We start from the raw sequence: 20,350 nt of genomic DNA, 5'->3' as shown, positions 1-20,350 counted from the left end.
GCAGGAGACAAAAGAGATGTGGGTTCCATCCCCGGGTCAGGAAGATCCCCTGGAGGAGGGCATGGCAACCCACTCCAGTATTGTTGCCTAGAGAATCCCATGGACAGGGGAGCTACAGTCTATAGGGTCGCAAAAGAGTCGGACACAACTGAAGCGACTTAGCACACACTGCTATAATAAAGCCTATTATTGTATCATGTGTTGCATCATATCAATATTGTGCACATATTGTATCATGGCTCTTACAAGCTAACAAAGTTATATAATAAATACCTGTAATGTTCTTATGGCAAGTATTAGCCCCAGTCCAACTACAGATCACAACAACTTCAACTGTATTCTTACCTAGGAGGCAGGGTTTTTCTAGAGCTTCTCCTTGATATTACAGCAGGCACCATATGTTGTTCACTGTGTTAACCATTACCTGAGTAAGAATGCTGCGTTCCTTCACTGGACAGCTCTGAAGTTCCTCCAAGAGCACAAATCCCTTCTTTCCTGTTGATGGCTTTGCGGAAGGTTTTGGCTATATCACTGCTTTTTACCTCTTGGAAAATCTATTAATGAAAACATGTTTCAGATTCACAATTTTCAATCTGGCACAACTATAAGAATATCGATCTTCTTTTATATGCTGGTAACCTACATTCTCCCCACAGGTGATGAGTGTTAAAAGATAAGGCAAACTAAGCCTTGAGTTTTTAAAATGCTAAACAAGTACTTCAATACTGCTACCAAAAATGAAGCACCAGAAATCAACTGTACACACTTGTCAAAAACATCAAATGCCACATGCATTGAAATCTGCTTTAAGCCAAACACTAGTGTAGTTCAAAGGCATAGGTAAAACTGTTAATTTTCTAGAACAAGGAAGACTCTGTTCTTTTCCTGCAAAGAAAAGACTGAAGGATTTCCCCCTTCTTTAAGCACAATACACAGTACAAAGAAATATGGAAATTTTATAGCTCAACCAAAAAAACTATTTCTTATCCTGGGGTAGCTTGGTAATAGCTAGAACAGAATAATAAGGGGGGAAATATGCTTAGTTGGCAGCAGAAGATGAATACACCCAGAAAAGAGGCTTTTTGGTGATTTTCTTTTCACAATAAGGCACAAAAGCAGGATGAGACAAAGCAAATTTCACACCCTACTCGAACCAATTGACTGAATGACTGGACATTCCAAAGTTCTGCCTATGTTAAGTCTGAAATACTGGAACTTACCTAACCTCCAATGTGTTCCTGAGCTATCAATGTGCATGGCTAAATTAGCCACCACCAGAAAAACAAGAGCAGGATGTAGTATTTTCATAAAAACTCATTTAAAAGGTGTTTGGAACACAACAGGCTTATTGAAGGAAACTTAGAGCCCTAATGGAAAAGTCACTGAGCAAACAGAAGATAACCCAAAGGCCTTTAGCATTATTGACATGTACATACTTGTACACACACCTCAGGAGGGGTAGCCTATATGTGAAGGTCACAGAACAGAGTGGTGGTATCTAGCAGTTCAGGCTGTGTCTGTGAGAGCAGGCATGAGCAGAAGCTGAAATGCAGCCCACGCTCCCCTAAGCAGGCCTGGGGTCTTGTGCAAGACTGTGGCAGGCAGAAACACGAGTGTCTTTTCACATTTAGTCTTTCCAGGAGAACACCTTTTTGTAATTAATTGATGGAGAGAGAGTGACTTTTGTAACCAGTAGGAAAGTTGCTGCAACTCTGTCACAAAGTTATCTTTTCCTGTTACCATCCTTAAATCCTGGCCTTCCTTGGACTTATAAACCCAATTTTATTTAGGAAAATGGTAAGCATGAAGTTTTACAAAATCAAGCTTATTCACTTTGCATAGCTGCGATTTTGTGCTATGTCTGTAATTTCAGAGGTGGACTTTTAGAATGGGTGTGTGTGTGTGTGTGTGTGTGTGTGTGTGTGTGTGTGTGTGTGTGCGCACGCGTGCACCTCCATCTATTTATGTATAATATATAGACACACACATACTGACTACCAATGAAATCACTCTTCCTCCTCTCTGGCCATTATACTGACTCCTATTAAGTATCAATAGTGTGGATCTGACTCATGCACTCTGGGTAATTTTCAAATTATTAAAATCATTTTTACTCACACTCTGATTCCAACCAACTGGAATTTCATTTATTTCACTTTAACATCCAAGCCAAGGTTATACAACAAATGGTGGCTTGGGAATGTAGCAGTTTTCATTGTGATACATTTTGTTCAAACAGGTCCTTCTTTGGTAACTATCCATCAGCTCAGTGAAAAAGCAATCTTCACTATCCCACCTCATTCTGAACTCTACTTCATTTAGTAGAACAGTGTCTAGTAAATTAAAATCCAAAATCTAAGTCTTTTCCTCAAGACTGAGATACTATAAATCACTGGAATGACAAAAAAGCTCCCAATGTGACTGCTTTGGAGTTACCGCCTCAGAATGACATATGAAAACTTATTTTGCTTATTACAATTATTTCTGTCTTAAGTATCATTACCTTCTAAAATTAGGTTGCTTCCGTGATCACAATTTCAGCTGAAAAAATCCAAATTTGTGTACATCATGCAAAAGAGGAGTAATATAAATAATAATCATTTAAAAAAAGAATCTCTGCTTTACAATATTCTATTACTTACATAGCTCTACTTAAACCCTTGATGCTTGGGAATGACATGTTGAATGCAAAGATGCAATTAAATTAGTTACATTTTCAATTGTCTTACAAAATTTACATGACCTTGCTTTTCTAAATATCTTTAAATAAATTCTTCCAGCCGAGTGCAAATTTGCAGTTTCATAGTATTTTCCTCTGTTCTTTAGATTTTAAACAAATGTTAAAAGATAGGAGATGACTGAAGATTTATGTATTTGTTCAGCGGATTCACCACGTGAAAATGAACACTTTCTTTTCTAGTAAAGAAATCTCTCCAGTGGATGATAAGGCAGTTTGAGTATAAGCCTTGGCTTAACAAGAATCTCTGAAATCAGAGAAAACACCAGGCCAACTACTGTGCTGGAGAGTTGTCAATGAATCTTTTCAAAGCTGCCTGTTGTGATACTAACGAGCTCACTGTTTCATGCTGTTTTCCCTCCAGGAGGAGGGACTTGCTTTATCATGTATGAACAAAGTCCTGGTGTACACTGCTCTCTCTGGTTCTATACATTTTTCCAGTCTCTTTTATGGAACATATATGTCCTGTATTCCTTTTAAAAGTGTCATCACCTTCCTAGATCAACACTAGTGGCCAAACCAAAGCAATGCAGAGACATAGGAGTTTAAGAAGCAAAGATTTCAGAAAGAATTGCAAAAAAATATGACTGGCTTCCAGCGTTTGAGGTTTGTTTCCAATATAGTAGGTTTGAGTTTTTACTTTTTGGGAATCTGTTGTAGGCCTAAACTTAGTAATAATAGGAAGAGAACACTGCCCATTTAATAAATAGAAATAACTACCAACAACTAACACTTCTATAGTTTTTGCTATATACCAGGTACAATTTTAAGCACTTTGCTTATATGAAGTTACTTATCTCTATGATATACCGGTCTTTTTATAGATGCAGGAAAATACCTTACTACAATCTAAGAAGTATAAAAATCTAGTAACTTAGTTTTGAAATACTCAAGAGAAACAAGATCAGTTAATATATATTTAATTTTAATGTGTGAAGTTTAGATATAATTTAGGGACTCTTTTCTGCCATATATATATATATATATTCTTCTCCAAAATTCATACAGACATTTTCTTGGTAGCCTGGTTTGCAATTAATACCTTTTAAGCAGCAATTTAAATAAAAACCAAAAATCTAACATGCAAGAACATGTTTATTTCTATTTCCTTATGTTAATCCCTGACAGGAATAACATGCTTCTGTTAGGGGAAGCACACTGACTGAAACAGCCCATCCTGGCCAGGCACCATAATAACCATTTGCATGAGTTGCTTTACAACAGGAGGTCCTGGTAAGGAACAGGGAACTAACAAGCCACCAGCAACCAGAAGAGTTCAGAAAAGGTCAAAAGGGAGACACCACATGTCTGACCACCTTCCCAGAATCCTCCTCTCTGGCATCCATCTTGGCTGAACAAGGCATGCACCACCAGGAAGGACTCTGAGTCAGAATGACTGGCTAAAGACAACCCGGAAACTAATCCCATCACCATAAAACCTGAGACTTTGAGCCAGTGGCAGAGCTGTCCTCCTGGGTTCCCTTACCCTACTGCTCTTCACCTGGGTTCCCTTTCCCAATAAAATCTCTTGCTTTGTCAGCACGTGTCTCCTCAGACAATTCATTTCCGAGTGTTGGACAAGAGCCCAGTTTTGGGCCCTGGAAGGGGTCCCCCTTCCTGCAACACTTCCTTTTTCTCAGATAACTAGGATCTACCATATTTTGTCTAATGATTTGTAAGAGGTTTCATTGATGACAAGGCAGATGGGGGTGGACAGATGTTCGCTTAGTTAATCACACACCCATCTTTCTTTCAGTACAGTCATGGTGGTATCATTCTGAAACTTCAGGTGAGTTATTTTACTGTCATCCTTTCCAATTTTTTGAACAAAGAGGGGTAACTGACAAAGCCACTAGTTCCCTGTGTAATGTTAGGCAAGTCACTTCCTTTTTGAGAAACCCAGGCTTTTTTTCTTTTAATTTGAGAAATGAAGGAGTATAAACATATTGATTTCTTCCAATTCTAAAATATATATATTTTAACCAACAAGGTTCTCATTAGTATTTTATTTTTAAAAAAGTCCTGGGTGATGCCAAAATTATGATGCCTATTATTCACTTTTTAAGAAAATACTAGGTTATTCACAGCCACAAACAGCTGTGTGGAATCAGCAACATTTCAAAATGTACAAAATTAAATATTTCCCTAAGATGATTTTTCTCAAAGACAGTTTCATAACCGTCTCCTTAAAAATACTGGCACACTGCACATCTTGATTATTTAAGTCTGTTCTTCCTAGTTGATTAAAAAATTCTGAGCAGCAAACTATATCAAAAGTAAGCAATCGTAGTTCACCACCACTCTAAGCTGCTTTAAATTCACAATTAAACATGCAGTTACAAGAGGGCCAAGTTATACATCAGAGGACATGCAAGTGCTCACATTGCAAGTCAACTGCAACTTACTATTGAACACAGGATTTAAAACAAAAGGCTTTGGCAATAACTGGAGACAAAAAATGGTGGGGAGGAAGTCAGTATTGCAAAAGAAGATGGCAAGAACTATAATAGCATTATAATTCTGACCCTTGTGCATTTTAAAACAGTAATGCTCCCTTCCTCCCTGCTCTGCCCCCAGACAAATGCTATCAGAACAGCAGACATCATTACTTAGTCAATTTGCTTCTGGAACTTTCCAGGTGTTCTAAAGGGGCTAATTCTAATAGGAGAAAATATATCAGAATTTCACTTGCTGTATTGAGCTGTGGTTACTGATGGGAGTATATGTTATCATTTCAGGTGTCTTGGGGCAAAAACGAACCCTAGAAAAGATAGGAGTGCTAGGAAGTTTGTGATAATATTAGGCACTAATTACTATCTGTAATACACATAAGGAATGCCAAATAAGATCTAGTCAAACTCAGTCTTAAATGAATAATAAAAATGATGAACTCTTAAAAGTGTTCTTAATTGAGGAAACAGCTATTCTTTAATATCTATCTCAAATACTTTGTCAGTGAATATGGATGGGAAATGTCCTATGTCCAGAAAAATCTTGACCCCACTAGCTAGCAGCTAAAAGCATTAAATTTCAATAATGAGTACCACGCACACACTCGCTAAGCACCGAGTATAGAACACTAGGTGCTTGGGGGTAGAATTAAGAAATCAGCCCCTAACCTTGAAGAGTATTTGATGATACTAGAGAAGAAAACAAGAATTTTAACTGCCTCTTCCAATGGATTAAAAAGATATGCTTCTAACTTTTAATTATCAAAATCATCATCCTAGGGAAAATGGTACAGTTAAACACTACTACCACAAGATTAGCAAACATGTTTTTAATCAGAAAGTTGAACTCAGGAAGCTTCCAAGACTGTGAGTCAGGGTGTATCATTAACATTCGGGACTACGCTGTTCACCTATAGAAAGAGCACTTCAAGGATGTGATTTCACACCTGAACAATGTCCTTTAATAATGCCCCCCTAAGGAGACTGTTCACCTTACACAGTAAGCAGAGTGTTATATTTTTGATTCTGTCAGTGTTTTTTTCTCAGTTCTTGTTAAGATATTCTAATGGCTAAAAGAATGAACTAAATGTAGTGGGTGAGATGAGAGAAATTTTATTAGTTATAACAGTACTACTATGATATATTTAGGAACTTAATAGGACTTATTACTAAAAGACCCCACAAGACAAAGAAGCAATCATTACTTCTAATAATGGTAGGTTTTCACATACTTACATAAACAAATTCGTCAAAACTTATCTTCCCATCTTTATTCCTGTCACCATCCAGCATGAGTTTTTGAATAATTTCTCTCACTTTATATCCAGGTAATGGCATATTAGCTTCCTTGAAAAGCTCATGAAGTTCATAGTTACAAATGAATCCATTGCTGTTGAGGTCTTTTTGATACGGGAGAACAAGCAAAAAAGGAAATAAGTTAACCTATAGAGTATTTTTCTTCATTTTAGGCTCAGTTCTTAAAGCTTAAAGTTCATAAGCTCAGCTAAATACAATATTATCCTTTCTTATTGTTTGCTACCTAAAGAGGTTTGAAAGGGAAATGCAAATTTTAACTGAAAGGGCATGGCTTACATCATGTTTCTTGTATTTTGAACTGTATATGTAGCTTAGCTTAAAAATAGCATCCCTAATATTAGGAAAGCATAGTTTTCTAATAAAATTATCATTAAATCATAAAGTTGACAGAACTTCAGAATAGATTATACACCAATAAAACACTGCCATGGTATAAAACAATTCCTACTGTAGCTATCTAGGAGTTTTATGATCCATATTCTCCTCTCTGTCAAAGATAACAGTTTGTGATTAATGCTAATTATATTATATAGAACACCTGAAATTATGCTATCTTCTTGAGTGCCAATGTTTTCAAGAGTTAATGTAAATAAATGTTAATACAAAACAAATACAGAGTTCATAAAAATAAATGCAGTCATAAGTAATGCAAATGTTTAAATGAAGTCTACAAATAATTAAAAAATTTTTGTGCTTTCATAATTTTAACAGAGTGTATCTAAGTGCTGATAATGCTTATTCTGAAACAATTAAAAATGGAAAAAAAACTGATCAATGGCTAAAAGTTAATTTATTGGAAAATAGGGCTAATGTCCTGAGGTGTAATTTTTTAGTAAAGACAGTTGGACTTTCACCAACTATTTCATATACTTAAATGTTCAGAAATGCTTTTTATTGCTTAGCTCCTCCACTGATTTTCGTATATAAATTTAATTATAATAGAGGGAAACAATCTGAATAGAGAAATGGCTCAAGATGATGCCAATACCATTCAAGAAGATATACTATGAAGTTAATCTATTTGATATATTACTTAAAAACTGTACCAAAACAAAAAATAAAACAAACTTGCACCAGATACCATTCCTAAGATTGGAGATACTGCAACCAATGAAACACAGTCTTGCTAGACAAAAGCTCACCTTCTCATGACAACTAATAAGCAAGTAACATATAGCATAAGTGCTATGAAGAAAAATAAAGAGGGTAAGGGGTTAGAATAGGGGCTATTTTGCCCTCCATGGAACATTCAGTGCATAAAGGCCAGGAATGCTACTAAAAATCCTCCAGTGCATACGACTCCCACTCCCATTCCCATCCCGCAACACAGAATTGTGCAGCTCAACTTGTCAATAATGCTGACGTTGAAGAACCCTGGGTTATAGTGACAGGGGGATATGGGTGATGGTGGGAGTGCTATTTAGATAGAATCATCAAGGATGGCCACTTTGATGAGGTAATATTTGAATGAAGACTTACGTGAGGTAAGAAAGTGAATCATGTGGCTATCTGTGGGGGGTGGATTTTAGGTAGAGGAAAGAGCAAATGCAGTCTGTGATGTGGAAGTGTGCCTGACATGTTTCGGGGACAGCAAAGATCCAGTATGACTTGAGCAGGGTGAGCAAAGGAGAAAATGAGAGAGGAGGTCAGGGAACTGATCATGGAAGCTCTTATAGGCCATGGTACACACTCTGGATTTTCTTCTAAGTATGATCGAAGCAAAATTGATATTAGCCAGTGTGGGCCAATTATTAAAATATTAAATCCCCTGTATGAAACCATTTCCCTAATAAACTGAAAGCTGATGAAATTGTTATGTTTAGTTTTAATGAAGTATATGATTCTAGAGTCAAATATTCTTAAGCATAGATTACCATATTTTAAATCTATCAATTAAAATAATCATACTTTTAAAGCATCATCACTAAAGTACCCAACACTTCTGAAAATCACTAATAGTTCCTTCAAGATAAAGTACTTGATTCCCCTTAGGGCACATCTTCACTATTTTTGCTTTGAATGTATAAAAGGCCATACATCAAACACTTTATTAGTAAGTGTTTATATGCAGAAATTAATCCAGCAACGACATCTGCAGTTGCTAAAAAGGACAAAGTAATCCACATAGCACTGTGGTAGGATTTTAGCAACTTCTGATGAATGAAATTCTTGGGTTTAAATACACCTTTCCCCATGCACATACCAATCTGTTTCTCCCATTTTTTTAAAAAAGCAAAAAGACAACTCAGTTCTAGGGAGTGTGACAAAGTGAAAGATACACAGCATACACAACAAGAGGGAGTAATGTGACACAGGCTCTAACTACATTTAATTTTCCCAAGTCATCTCTCCAGATCATAGTTTTCTCATCTGTAAAAGGAGGGCTTCATTTGATCTTAGAGATCAAATGATCTCTAAGATCCCCTTTTAGCTCTAAAAACTGGAGATAAAAAACCATCATACACATGAAAAACAAATATAGAGTAAGAGCATTCTGACCATTATTAAACCTCAGTATCCAACCACCATATTCCTTCATTTTATTATATCTATAGAGAAGGAGACGGCATATTCCTTTTGACTATCGAAACTCTGTCCACGCTAGCAATTTCTGATAGAAAGATATTTTAAAACATGCTCTGACTTTCCTCTGACTTCTGAAATGACATACCAGAACATAATTTAATTGTGTTACTTACTCCATCTTAGACCTAGCATGCTGTTCTTTTTGTATTCTCAGTGATATAATAGAAGTGGAAGGCAGAGATATTTATTTTTGTATTTATTATGCTGGAGAACTATAATGAATTCAAAGCTACATGAAACTGACAAAGGCACTGAGTCTAGTCTGTCTGGCAGTTTCTTTGCTTTAGGTAGAAGAGAGGTGCAGGCAATGGGGGAACTACCACTTGTGTGCACCCTCTCTGAAATAACCTCTCTTGAGCATTAATTAGAAGCTCACTGATGTGATTAAAAGATGCCAGGAAATAGCCACCCTAAAATATAACTAGCATAAAATAACCACATGTGGAAATACCATTTTGAAGTAAGAGAAGTAATAACAGATGCTTTCAGCAATGGACAGAAATGTTTTAAAGGGGGTCTGGAGGAATATGAATTTGTCATTACCTGACAATCTTACGAGATTGTAAAAATCTCTTGATAAAGATTCTCCTAAATCTTTCTCCAACCCCAGTATGTAGCACAGTACCTTGCATAGAATAAGCAGAGGGAAAAAATTATTTTTGTAGAACCATTGATCCTGAAGTATTTTTAAATTAATTTTTATTGGAGTATACTTGATTTACAATGTTGTTGGTTTCTGCTGTACAGCAAAGTGAATCAGTTATATATATATATATATATATATATATATATATATATATATATATACATATACCTACTCTTTTTTAGATTCTATTCCCATGTAAGTGATTACAGAATATTGAGTAGCATACACTGTAGGTTCTTATTAGGATCCTCAAGTATTAAACCAGGAAAATAATGCTCTAATCTAATGAGCATTTTAAAAACATAAATAAGCAAACAACAATGAGCAAAAAATGAAGAAATAGCACTGATAGACTGAATGGCACTCCGTCAGGAAACCCTGAGAACAGAAATATCCCTTAAATAGCATTCAATCTCATTCCCCCTTTGTTCTAATTCTGTCCCCATCCAGCAGCCTTCAGATCTGTAATTTGGTTTTCTAAGTGAACACACCCACCAAGGAGTATCCAAGTAGACTACCAATGATGGCTGTCAGGTCAGGACCTCTCTCTCATTCTAAATGTAGAAACCTGCTTCGACTTTATTAAGAAAAACTGTGCACTTGCATAGCATGAATCAACCTCTAGAGCAAATCGAGTCCTTACTCTGTGGCAGGCACAGGGCTAGACACCAAAGATACAGAATTAATCAGACAGAACGTCTGCTTTTTACTTGAAACTGTGGCTTCAAAATCCTTATAAAAATCTGGAGTTACTTGGAATCTCTCTCCTGTATCTTTCCTGATATGGGAAAAGAATAGTTGACCATGCGTCATCTTCTTCTACATATTTGTAAAATTTTACCTACTGTTTCTCCATATTTTAAAAGCAGAGCAAGCTTGTACTACCTCCTGAGATCAAAGGCATTTTAGTGTTAGTACTAGTAAATTACTGCAAGGCTTTCTGTCTCTAAATCATACCTTTTGAAGAAAACAATTTTAATTTCAATAAGAAGGCAGAGGGAGCCTTAAAAGGCAGCTTGAAATTAATTTTAGAAAATCTCCCAGCTGCTAAAGTACTTGAAAGACAAAACAGGGTGCAATTACTTTAAAAGAGTTTTAGGCTAATTTTATTCCCAATCTCCAGCCAACACACACACACAAAACAGTTTTAACAACTGGAAATCACAACCTCCTGGCATGATGGTAGTTCTTTATTTTCGCATTAAAGCTGTCAATATTCTGGAGGCCCTTTCTGGCTCATTTGCCCCTTCTTCATTAACTACCCATTGGCATGGGGGTGGAACAAGTTTTGCATTTCGAAAACTCTTCTGTTCCAGCATCCTATTTTTGACCACCCGATAACGTAGACATTCTCATACAGCCTATATTATTTAGAGAATTTTCAATGTTTCTACAAGCACGGGTCTCAACTTTTCAGTTCAGAAAATATGGTCAGCATGGGTAGACACTGACAGGCTGGGGAGGGGAGGGGAGAAGAAACTCCACCTAACTACTGAACAAAGTTCCCGCATAGAGTCGAGAGCTAAATTTCAAGAAATGGATCAAGTGTTCTATTTTTAAAGAAATTGCTATACTTAAAAAAACACACAAAGATGCTCCCAAGGGTGTACCAGAGAGGCCTGTGTCTTTCATACTGGCTGCTGAATTCATCAGAAAGGAATTAAATGTTTTTAACAACAGATTCTGTCTGTCTGTCTGTCTATGATGACACGTGTAGATTCACATCTGCACTTAAAAAAAGCACAAAACCTTATTATGCTCTTAACAAGTATTATTTTAGATGCCAGTACTCTCCCCAAACCCTCCCCCCAAGTAACCTTAAAGTAAATAAACTCATTATACAGCCATGTTCCTGCAGAAGTTTGAATCACACCAAGAATGCATATCCTTAAAAGGAAATGTTTTCCCTCCCCTTGCATCCTGTTATTTAAGCTATTTTCAGTACTTGTCTGGAGAAAGCTGAGCCAGAATTCAAGTGGTTTTGATTTTAGCTGCTGTTTTACACTGCCCATGTCCAGGTGGAATGTGGTGTAATCTGTCACTTCAAATGCATCTTTTGGGGTGCTACTTTGTCTTATAAATCTGACAGTGAGAAAAACCTGGGTTTCCCTTGACTCTTAGGTTGTGTGTGTGTGTGTGTTGCTTTATCCAGCCTTGATTCTGTCTAAATCTCGTGTCTTTCTTTATAAACAGGTCATATGTGTGTGTCCTCATCTGCAATACATATGCAACTTCTTTACTAACCCACTGCGGACAGTGCTCATTAGGACTTAAAGAAGAAAACCAATCAAGTACAGATGCACATCCTTTACAAAATGCTGTGTTTAAAAGTTCCATTTAGTTTAACTGATAAACACCACAAATTTTTGCATTAAAAAATGACAAAAGGAATCTATGTATCTAGCAATAATGGGTTTATACACACACACACGATCCTGACCGCCTGTGAAAGCACACAACATATTAATTTAAAAGACTCAGCCAAGAAACTTGCACAGAAGAATTTGGATTATATTCCATCCTCAGATCTAAGCAATAAAGTTGAGCTTTCATCAGGCATTAAAACTTTAGAAAAGGGAGATGCTAAACATCTCCAGATGCTTAGATAAACACGGATTTTGCCTTTCACAGCTTATATCTTTTGAGGTAGCTCACTCCAGCAAATACATATAAGAGGCAGTTTAATGAGTCCCAGCTAACAGTAGAATAGAGGTTGCTACCGAAGAGTTCATCCTAATAGTGGATCCCCAAAGGTGGAAGTCAAGTACAGCTGAAGGCTGGACAAGATTAGAGGGCTGGAGACCAGGCAATCAAAAATGTTGTCTATCAACTGTTTTCCAACTCAAAATTGGCCATGATTTCCCACCTGCTGCCACTTCCCCACTTAAAAAATACACACACACGCACATTCTCACATACATGTATGCTCCTGCTCTTACCCAACACACCTATAATCTGTGCACCTATCTTCCACACAGTCAAAACACAGCTTTCAGACTATCTTGAGACCTTAATTTCCAATATTCCATCGATGATTAACCAGACAGCACAGTGAAAGAGCACTGGTCTATTTTTTTATTTTTTTTGGTTGGGCTGTAGTTTTTATTTTTTAAGCCATAATTAAACAAATATGCGCTGGTGTCATTTTATTGAATGCTAAAAGTAAATTAAATGAAACCACTGTACTTTTTGTCACATCATCTGGATGTGGTTTTTATATACTAGAGAATATCAAGTAACATGAAATCACTTAACTTCCTGAGATGAGAAAATCTGGTATAGCTACAATCACCATAACCAAAAAATTTTGGCTTAGTTTGGTGGGCATCCTCAAAGGAATATACCCACACTATTCCTAGTCACTTATGAAACCCCATTATTCTTTAATTTCAAAAGTGTAGAATTCCTGTTTTGTTTTGTTTTTTAAAGCAGAGTGGCTACTGCTTAGGAGAGAAAAAAGTCAGATTAAGTGTTTGCAGGACTAAAGCCGGTCTGAGCAGTTCTACATTATATGAATTTACCTTTATGACAAGTAATCATTCAAATGACCTCTAGCTTCCCTAACAAGATTAAAGTTTCAGAATGTAAAAGACATTTTCTACTTGGTAAAATATTTACTTCCTAAGTGTTCCGAAAAGCTTTATATATTCTTCTTTAGAATGAATTCATGCAGCCTTGCAGCATTTAAATTAAAACAGAAACATCATGATGTAAGAAAAAATGAGAGCCAAGGCTTCTGCTATCCCAACGAGAAATACTGGAAACAAATATTGAGAAAATGAAAATAATTAAATGAAAATATACTGCTTGGAACTTAACATTAAGCAGGTGCAGAAAGTGAATGAAAGGAGAACTTTAAATCTTAGTACTCGATTTGTATTGCTAGTAAAGAGAATTTTAAAGCACTATTAATTGATTGAACAAAACCCATGATTAGTGGTAATTACAGAGATTTTCTCCATACACTATGATTTTGCTGAATTTCTAAAGAGATAATCAAGGCTATTATTGTTAATAGATGGGGAAAATCATACAATGATTTCCATATTTTGTCACAATTGAACTGAGATAAAGTAGTCCGCCCTTACCTCCCCATAAGAAAGAATTGTCCTTGTCAGGAAAATAAGTTATGGAGCTTGTTTTTAAAATCAAGTTTTCCTGAATGAAGGGAAAAAAAAGGGATTTCCATAATACCTTTGATAGTTGCCTAAGGGCTCTGTAAATAAGAACTAAAAACTACAAAGATTTTAAAGGAAAATCTAGATTCAGCTGGGTCTTTAAACACTTTTCTGAAAGACTATACACAGCTTTTAATATGCTGGAAAATACAAATTTTATGTGTTACACTGTAATGGCCAAAGCCTTCAGCAGTAAATTCTGCCATGATGAAAATCTTCATAACAAAGACCCTTTGTGATAAAGACAAAGTCCTAGTACATGAAAAGACTATGTATAATTCCTTAGAATTCAATTATTTATGTATTGAAAACTAAACGTGTACAACAGTGAGCTAGATACTGAGGGGGAATACAAAGAATACTATGTGGAACTGGTAGAAATTTTGGACTCCAGAATTCCTGCTTATAGCATACAGAGTGATAAGAGTCTCCATATCACAGGAATATATGCCTGGTAGGACTTCAATAAGACTCATGGTCCAATCTCTCAGCTTTGAGAAGGTCTTTGCCTACCCTAAACCTTTCAAGATATATGATTTAAAGTAAGACAGTAGTTCCACAATGACCCTTTCTTGCAGTCCAAGTTCTAATTGATCCCTCATTAGCCTAATTTAGCCCCATTTCCTCCTTGGAGATAATTGGTCAACCCTTTTTATATCATTCAGCTTTAAAAGAGCATTTAAGCTCTTTTACTGACAACACTATTACAGTGCCATCAGGTAAATAATATTTGCATTAACTTTAATTTTTTAAGAATATTTCACACAGATATTTCTAAGACTCTGCACATGAGGACAAAGCCTTTATTCAATAATAAACATTGATTTGAGGAGGTGAGGCCTTGGAAGAGTAAGTAATAGCAATAATAAGGTACCCACACTAAAATTCAAACAGTAAGAAAACAAATTAGGCGGAAACCAATACAACACTGAAAAGCAATTATCCTCCAATTAAAAATAAATTCAAAAAATAAAATGTATAACCCCCCCAAAAATAGGCTGTCCCCAACACTGAAGATGAATAAAAATAAAACAGAAAGTTCAAAGGCTGCTGCTGCTGCCAAGTCTCTTCAGTCGTGTCCGACTCTGTGCGACCCCATAGATGGCAGCCCACCAGGCTCCCCCATTCCTGGGATTCTCCAGGCAAGAATACTGGAGTGGGTTGCCATTTCCTTCTCCAATAAGCTCAAAGGAAACAATGATTAAAAAAAAAACAATTTCTACAGAATAATGTGATTTAAACAGTCTTGTAGCCAAGAAACCACCTTCTGTTTTCCATAATCAATCTAATATTAAACTGAGTAGTACATTGAGTAGTCCAGTAAGTGGTATCTATGGCAAGTTAACTGTCTTTTTTTTCATACACATACGTAGTCATGTTAAAGACTCAGGACTATTTTTCCCTAGTTAGAATTCTGATGGGATTATGAATAGTCACTCTGGCTGTTGGGGCAGGGTGGGGGCTGTCATTACCTTTCCCAAGGCATGTTGTTGTTACCAAATGCCTTCATAGAACATACTCACAAATATATGGGAATATAGCAAGGAGATCAAACCAGTCGGTCCTAAAGGAAATTAGGACTATTCATTGGAAGGACTGATGCTGAAGTTGAAGCTTCAATACTTTGGCCACCTGATGCAAAGAGCTGACTCATTGGAAAGGCCGTGATGCTGGGAAAGATTGAAGGCAAGAGGAGAAGGGGGTGACAGAGGATGAGATGGTTGGATGGCATCACCGATTCAATGGACATGAGTTTGAGCACATTCCAGGAGTTAGTGAAGGACAAGGAAGCCTGGCGTGATGCAGTCCATGGGGTCACAAAGAGTCGGACATGACCGAGTGACTGAACAACAAGAGATGTGTATTTCCTCACTTTTCACTAATGGGGTTTCCAACACAGGTCAAAGAGTAGATTCTGGTTTAAATAACAAATCATTATGATTTGACTTCATACCCTTTAGTCAAGAAGATACCAAACAGTAATACTCTCCCTCTGAAAGCACCTGTTGAGTACACACATCAATAATCAGGTCTTACCCTGTTTTCTCATTATCTTCACTGACTTGAGCACTGAAATAATGGAATGTAAATACTATAAATTGCTTCCATAGCTGCTAAATTTGAAGACATGTTATATGATGTTAAAGGTAAGCCAAATGGTATGCTAATCCTTCCCATCTTATACATATGCTGATTCAAGAAAGTAGAACAGTGTGCATCATCCAAAGGCACAATACATCCAAGAAAAAGGCAGTAAAGCCATGTTAATTAAAAGTAAACTATCATCTGGGCTTCCCAGGTGGGTCAGGAAGATCACTTGGAGTAGGAAATGACAATCCACACCAGTATTCTTGCCTGGAAAATTACATGGGCAGAGGAGCCTGGTGGGCTATAGTCCATGGGGTTGCAAAGAGTCAGACACGATTGAATGACTGAGCATGCTCACGCACACGTGCGCATGTGCGCGCGCGCGCGCGCGCGCACACACACGCAACATCATCTAACGGTTCTTAACATTTTGGGGGGTCAGTTGGCTCTTTGAGAATATAGTGAAAGCTTCAAATCCTCTCCTCAGAAAAATATGGTAAAACAAAATATGTCTACAAATTTCAGGAGCCACAGCAGCCCCCAGGTAAAGACTGGGACCCTGGACTAAAAACCTTTCACCATATTAGATACTAGCTATAATTAGCAATGACACAGTTTAAAGTGTGGCTTCTAGAACTTTATTCCATTGATTTTAACTAGTTTCCTGATTAACCATTCACATAATTTTTCAGAGAAATAACTTTGATTAGTGCCAAATAAACATTGCTTTACCATAGTTACCCTACAAGAAAACAACTCACCAACTTTTGCAAAGGCCTCTTTGAGTTCATCAAGCTCATCTTTGGAAATCTGAGTGGTAGCCATCTCATCCATTTAAAGATCTAAAGAGAAACCAAAAAGGTTTAAGACTTGAAAACAGTCATAGATAACAAGAACTAACAGTGTTGTGGGTCAATTATACTTCAAAAACAAACTGACAGAAAAAGAGATGAGATTGGTGGTTACAAGATGTAGGGGGTTACCAGAGGATAGGGAATTGGATGAAGGCAGTCAAAAGGTATAAACTCCCAGTTATAAGTAAGTACTAAGGATGTAATGTACAACATGATAATTATAATGTGAAATTTGTTAAGAGAGCTAATCCTAAGAGTTCTCATCAAAAGGAAAAACATTTTTTTCTTTTATTTTGTATCTATATGAGATAATGCATGTTTACTAAATTTATTGTGATAATCCTTTCATGATGTATATAAATTATTTTGCTGTTCCTCTTCAACTTCTACAAATGCTGTATGTCAACTGTATCTATCAAACTGGAAGAAAAAAAATTTTAAGACAAAAAATTTGTGATGAATATATTATAAGCAATCCTGTAAACTCTCATTTTAGGGATAATTTAGACAGAAATGCAAACTACTAGAACTATCTGCATAGGTTCCCATATTTCTAGCTATAGCCATAATGAAGAAAACAAATGAGAAATTATCATTGGTCAAAAGCTCCTCAGACAAAAATACTTCTCAATCGTCCTTTCAAGGACAAAGTCTTACACTGCATTCAAAGAATGTAAAGAAGGGGCAAGGTAGCAAGCAATGATAGATTCTTAGTTATATGAGCCAAAACTAAGTCAACATTATGTGACTAAAGATTCATGTAAAATATAACTTTTTTAGGACTTCCCTGGTGGTCCAGTGGTTAGGTCTCTGTGCTTCCACTGCAAAGGGCACCGGTTCAATCCCTGGAGGGGGAACTAAGATCCTGTATGCTGCATGGCATGGCCAATAAATAAATAAATGTTTAAAAAATAACTTTTTCAATTGGCATCTATCTATCTTACTGGCTAGTTCTATTTTTTCCATCTTTATTGAGATACGTGACATAATATTGTGTTAAGTTTAAGCTCTACACCATAACAACTTGATATATACATATATTGTGAAAATATAGTAACTTAACCACAATAAGGTAAGTTAACACATCTATCATCTCACATAGTTACCATTTTTTCCCCTTAAGTCATTTAAAAGTCATTCACTGTGGAAAACCTTATGTTCATATAAGAGCATACGACAGCTACCAATCATCCCCATTAAAGAATGAATCAACTAAAACAAATTATTTTTGGTTGTGATACAGAAACACACACAAGAGCATGCTTATCAACACATCTTTGTGTACACAACTTTTTAATATTATTTGAGCTTATACTCTTTCTGATTTGCCCCTATTTTACCTATTTAATCAACAAACAGGTCTTGGCAAACTATGGCCTATGGGCCCAATCTGGACCACTGCTTATTTCTGTATGGCCCCAAGCTAAGTAAGGTTTTTTTCAGATAAACATCTGCTGTCAAATGTTTGAACTTCAATAAAATGAAATGTTATCCCAGAAAAATAACAAAAGAATTCCATTTTTCTCATCAGTACAGTTGTAGTACCAAAAAAAGTACTCAAATACTTATTATTTTTTGAATTTTGTCAGTAAAAATTTGTGGAAACAACATTTAAATCCTTGACATTAATAATATAATATTCTTATTTTGCCTCTTGGCATACAGTATATATGAGGGTACCTTTACAGAAAATCTTGACTGATTCCTGCAATAGAGAAAGGAGGTCTGTACTACAATGGAAAATCCCCACATACAAACCTATTCACTTTTAGACAGAAGGAAATGCACATGATTATTTGTTGTCTTTTTCTTTTTTTTTTTTTTTTTCTCATTTAATCTTTTTAACTCCTGGAGAAGGAAATGACAACCCACTCCAGTATTCTCGCCCAGAGAATTCCACGGACACATGAGCCTGGTAAGCTACAGTCCATGGGGTCGCAAAGAGGTGGACATGACTGAGCGACTTTCACATACACCATCTTTTTAAAGAAATTTCCTTTTTAACAGAACTGAGCAAAAAGCAGAGAATTTAGTTTCCATATACCCCTGCCCTAACACTCTCACAGCCTCCCTCATTATGAACATCCTTCATCAGGGATACATTCGTTACAATTGATGAACCTTCTTTGACACATCATTGTCACCTAAGTCAACAGTTTACATTAGGCTCACTCTTGGTGTTGTACATACTATGCATTTTGTATATACAAAACGGACACCATTATAGTATCATATAGGATAGTTTCACTGTCCTAAATGTGTTACCTGTTAAAGTTCAAAAACTATATGAAAAGCAAATTTGAGATCTCATATTTATCTTTTAAACATTTTTATTAAAAGTTAAAAAATTACTTGACAACTCTTCTGTTTGCCGTGATGCCTAATATTTAATACAGAAGAGCTCAAAAGAGAGGGGACCACATCTGTCTTTTGCACACCCATCATTGTCACTTCTAGAACTAACCACAGTCCCAGTCATGTAGTAAGGGACTCAACAAAACAGTACTTTCATAAATTCATATTCCTACTAATTCTATGAACCCTCATAACAGCCTTTTAAGGTAAATATTCTTACTCCATTTTTTCTTATTAGATAACCTAGGCTCAGGGAGACCAAGAACCTAGAATTCAAACTCAGGTTTCTCAAATCCCTGCAAAGATTTAAAATGACCATATGATACTATTCGCTATATTTCCACCCTAATACAACACACATTTATAATGACTCATATTTTTAAAAAATTAAATAAAAGCAGACTTTTCAAAAACTTGTATGTTCATAAAACTTTTCTTACCTCTAGTGTTAAAATGTCACTAAAGATGGACAACTTCTCAGTAGATAAGCTGTATGAAAAACACCTTTCAGAGCAGTCTCAGGATCTATAGGGTAAAGAAATATCTTCAATTGGATACGAAGGCAGTCATTTTCAAGACGGAGAGTAAGAAATGATTTTGCCTAAGTTAGCCTGCAACCTGCTGATGGTACTTTTTAAAATATTCTATACTTTACTAATATGATGGTCAACACTTCTGATTACCAAAATACTCTACAGGTTTCACTCTAATTTTCTTTACACATATTGTAAGTAATCATATTTTCAATGTGAAATAATTGCCCCTCTCTAGTAATGACATCACACAGAACAGTGGCACAGAAAGTTTAAAGTGAGACTGTCTCAGAAAATTGAAAACACGTGGCCTCTCCTTTATTTCTAAAGTTTCCATCTAGTTTGGGCAATTTGCGAGTCAATAATAATCTAAAATATAGTTGTTTTTTTTTTAAAGAATATATTATTCTTATACTGTTATATCACTTCTATAAAAGAGAAAATTAGGAAAAAGTGGTTCTGGACATTTACCTCCCACCCAGCTCATACCCACCCCAAATCCCAACCTGCAGCACCTTTCATTTCGGCTAACCACTAACCAGTGGGTTCTGAATCAAACCTTCTCTCCCAGTTCTCCCCTTTGCAGGCAGCAGGGCTAACGGGGTA

General features: G+C 36.2%; 1 protein-coding gene across 2 annotated transcripts in view; it reads right to left on the bottom strand.

Annotated features, from left to right (window-relative positions):
• LOC145536432 (plastin-3-like) overlaps positions 1 to 19,736 on the bottom strand; it is a 45,484-nt gene extending 25,748 nt beyond the window's left edge. For both annotated transcript variants that reach the window (XM_081565780.1, XM_081565779.1), the window contains exons 1-4: positions 19,652 to 19,736; positions 16,764 to 16,844; positions 6,424 to 6,587; positions 425 to 554 (exon numbers count right to left, since the gene is read on the bottom strand). In XM_081565780.1, the coding sequence (XP_081421906.1) occupies positions 425 to 554; positions 6,424 to 6,587; positions 16,764 to 16,836 (367 nt within the window). In that variant the 5' untranslated portion in view covers positions 16,837 to 16,844; positions 19,652 to 19,736. The remainder of the gene's footprint in view (positions 1 to 424; positions 555 to 6,423; positions 6,588 to 16,763; positions 16,845 to 19,651) is intronic.
• Between the last annotated feature and the right edge of the window lie 614 nt (positions 19,737 to 20,350).

The sequence above is a fragment of the Giraffa tippelskirchi genome, chromosome X, assembly GCF_054371585.1.
Source record: "Giraffa tippelskirchi isolate mGirTip1 chromosome X, T2T-mGirTip1v1.2.pri, whole genome shotgun sequence".
Lineage (NCBI taxonomy): Eukaryota > Metazoa > Chordata > Mammalia > Artiodactyla > Giraffidae > Giraffa > Giraffa tippelskirchi.
The sequence above is the reverse complement of the archived record's forward strand: the minus strand, read 5'-3'. Positions and strand labels throughout refer to the sequence as shown.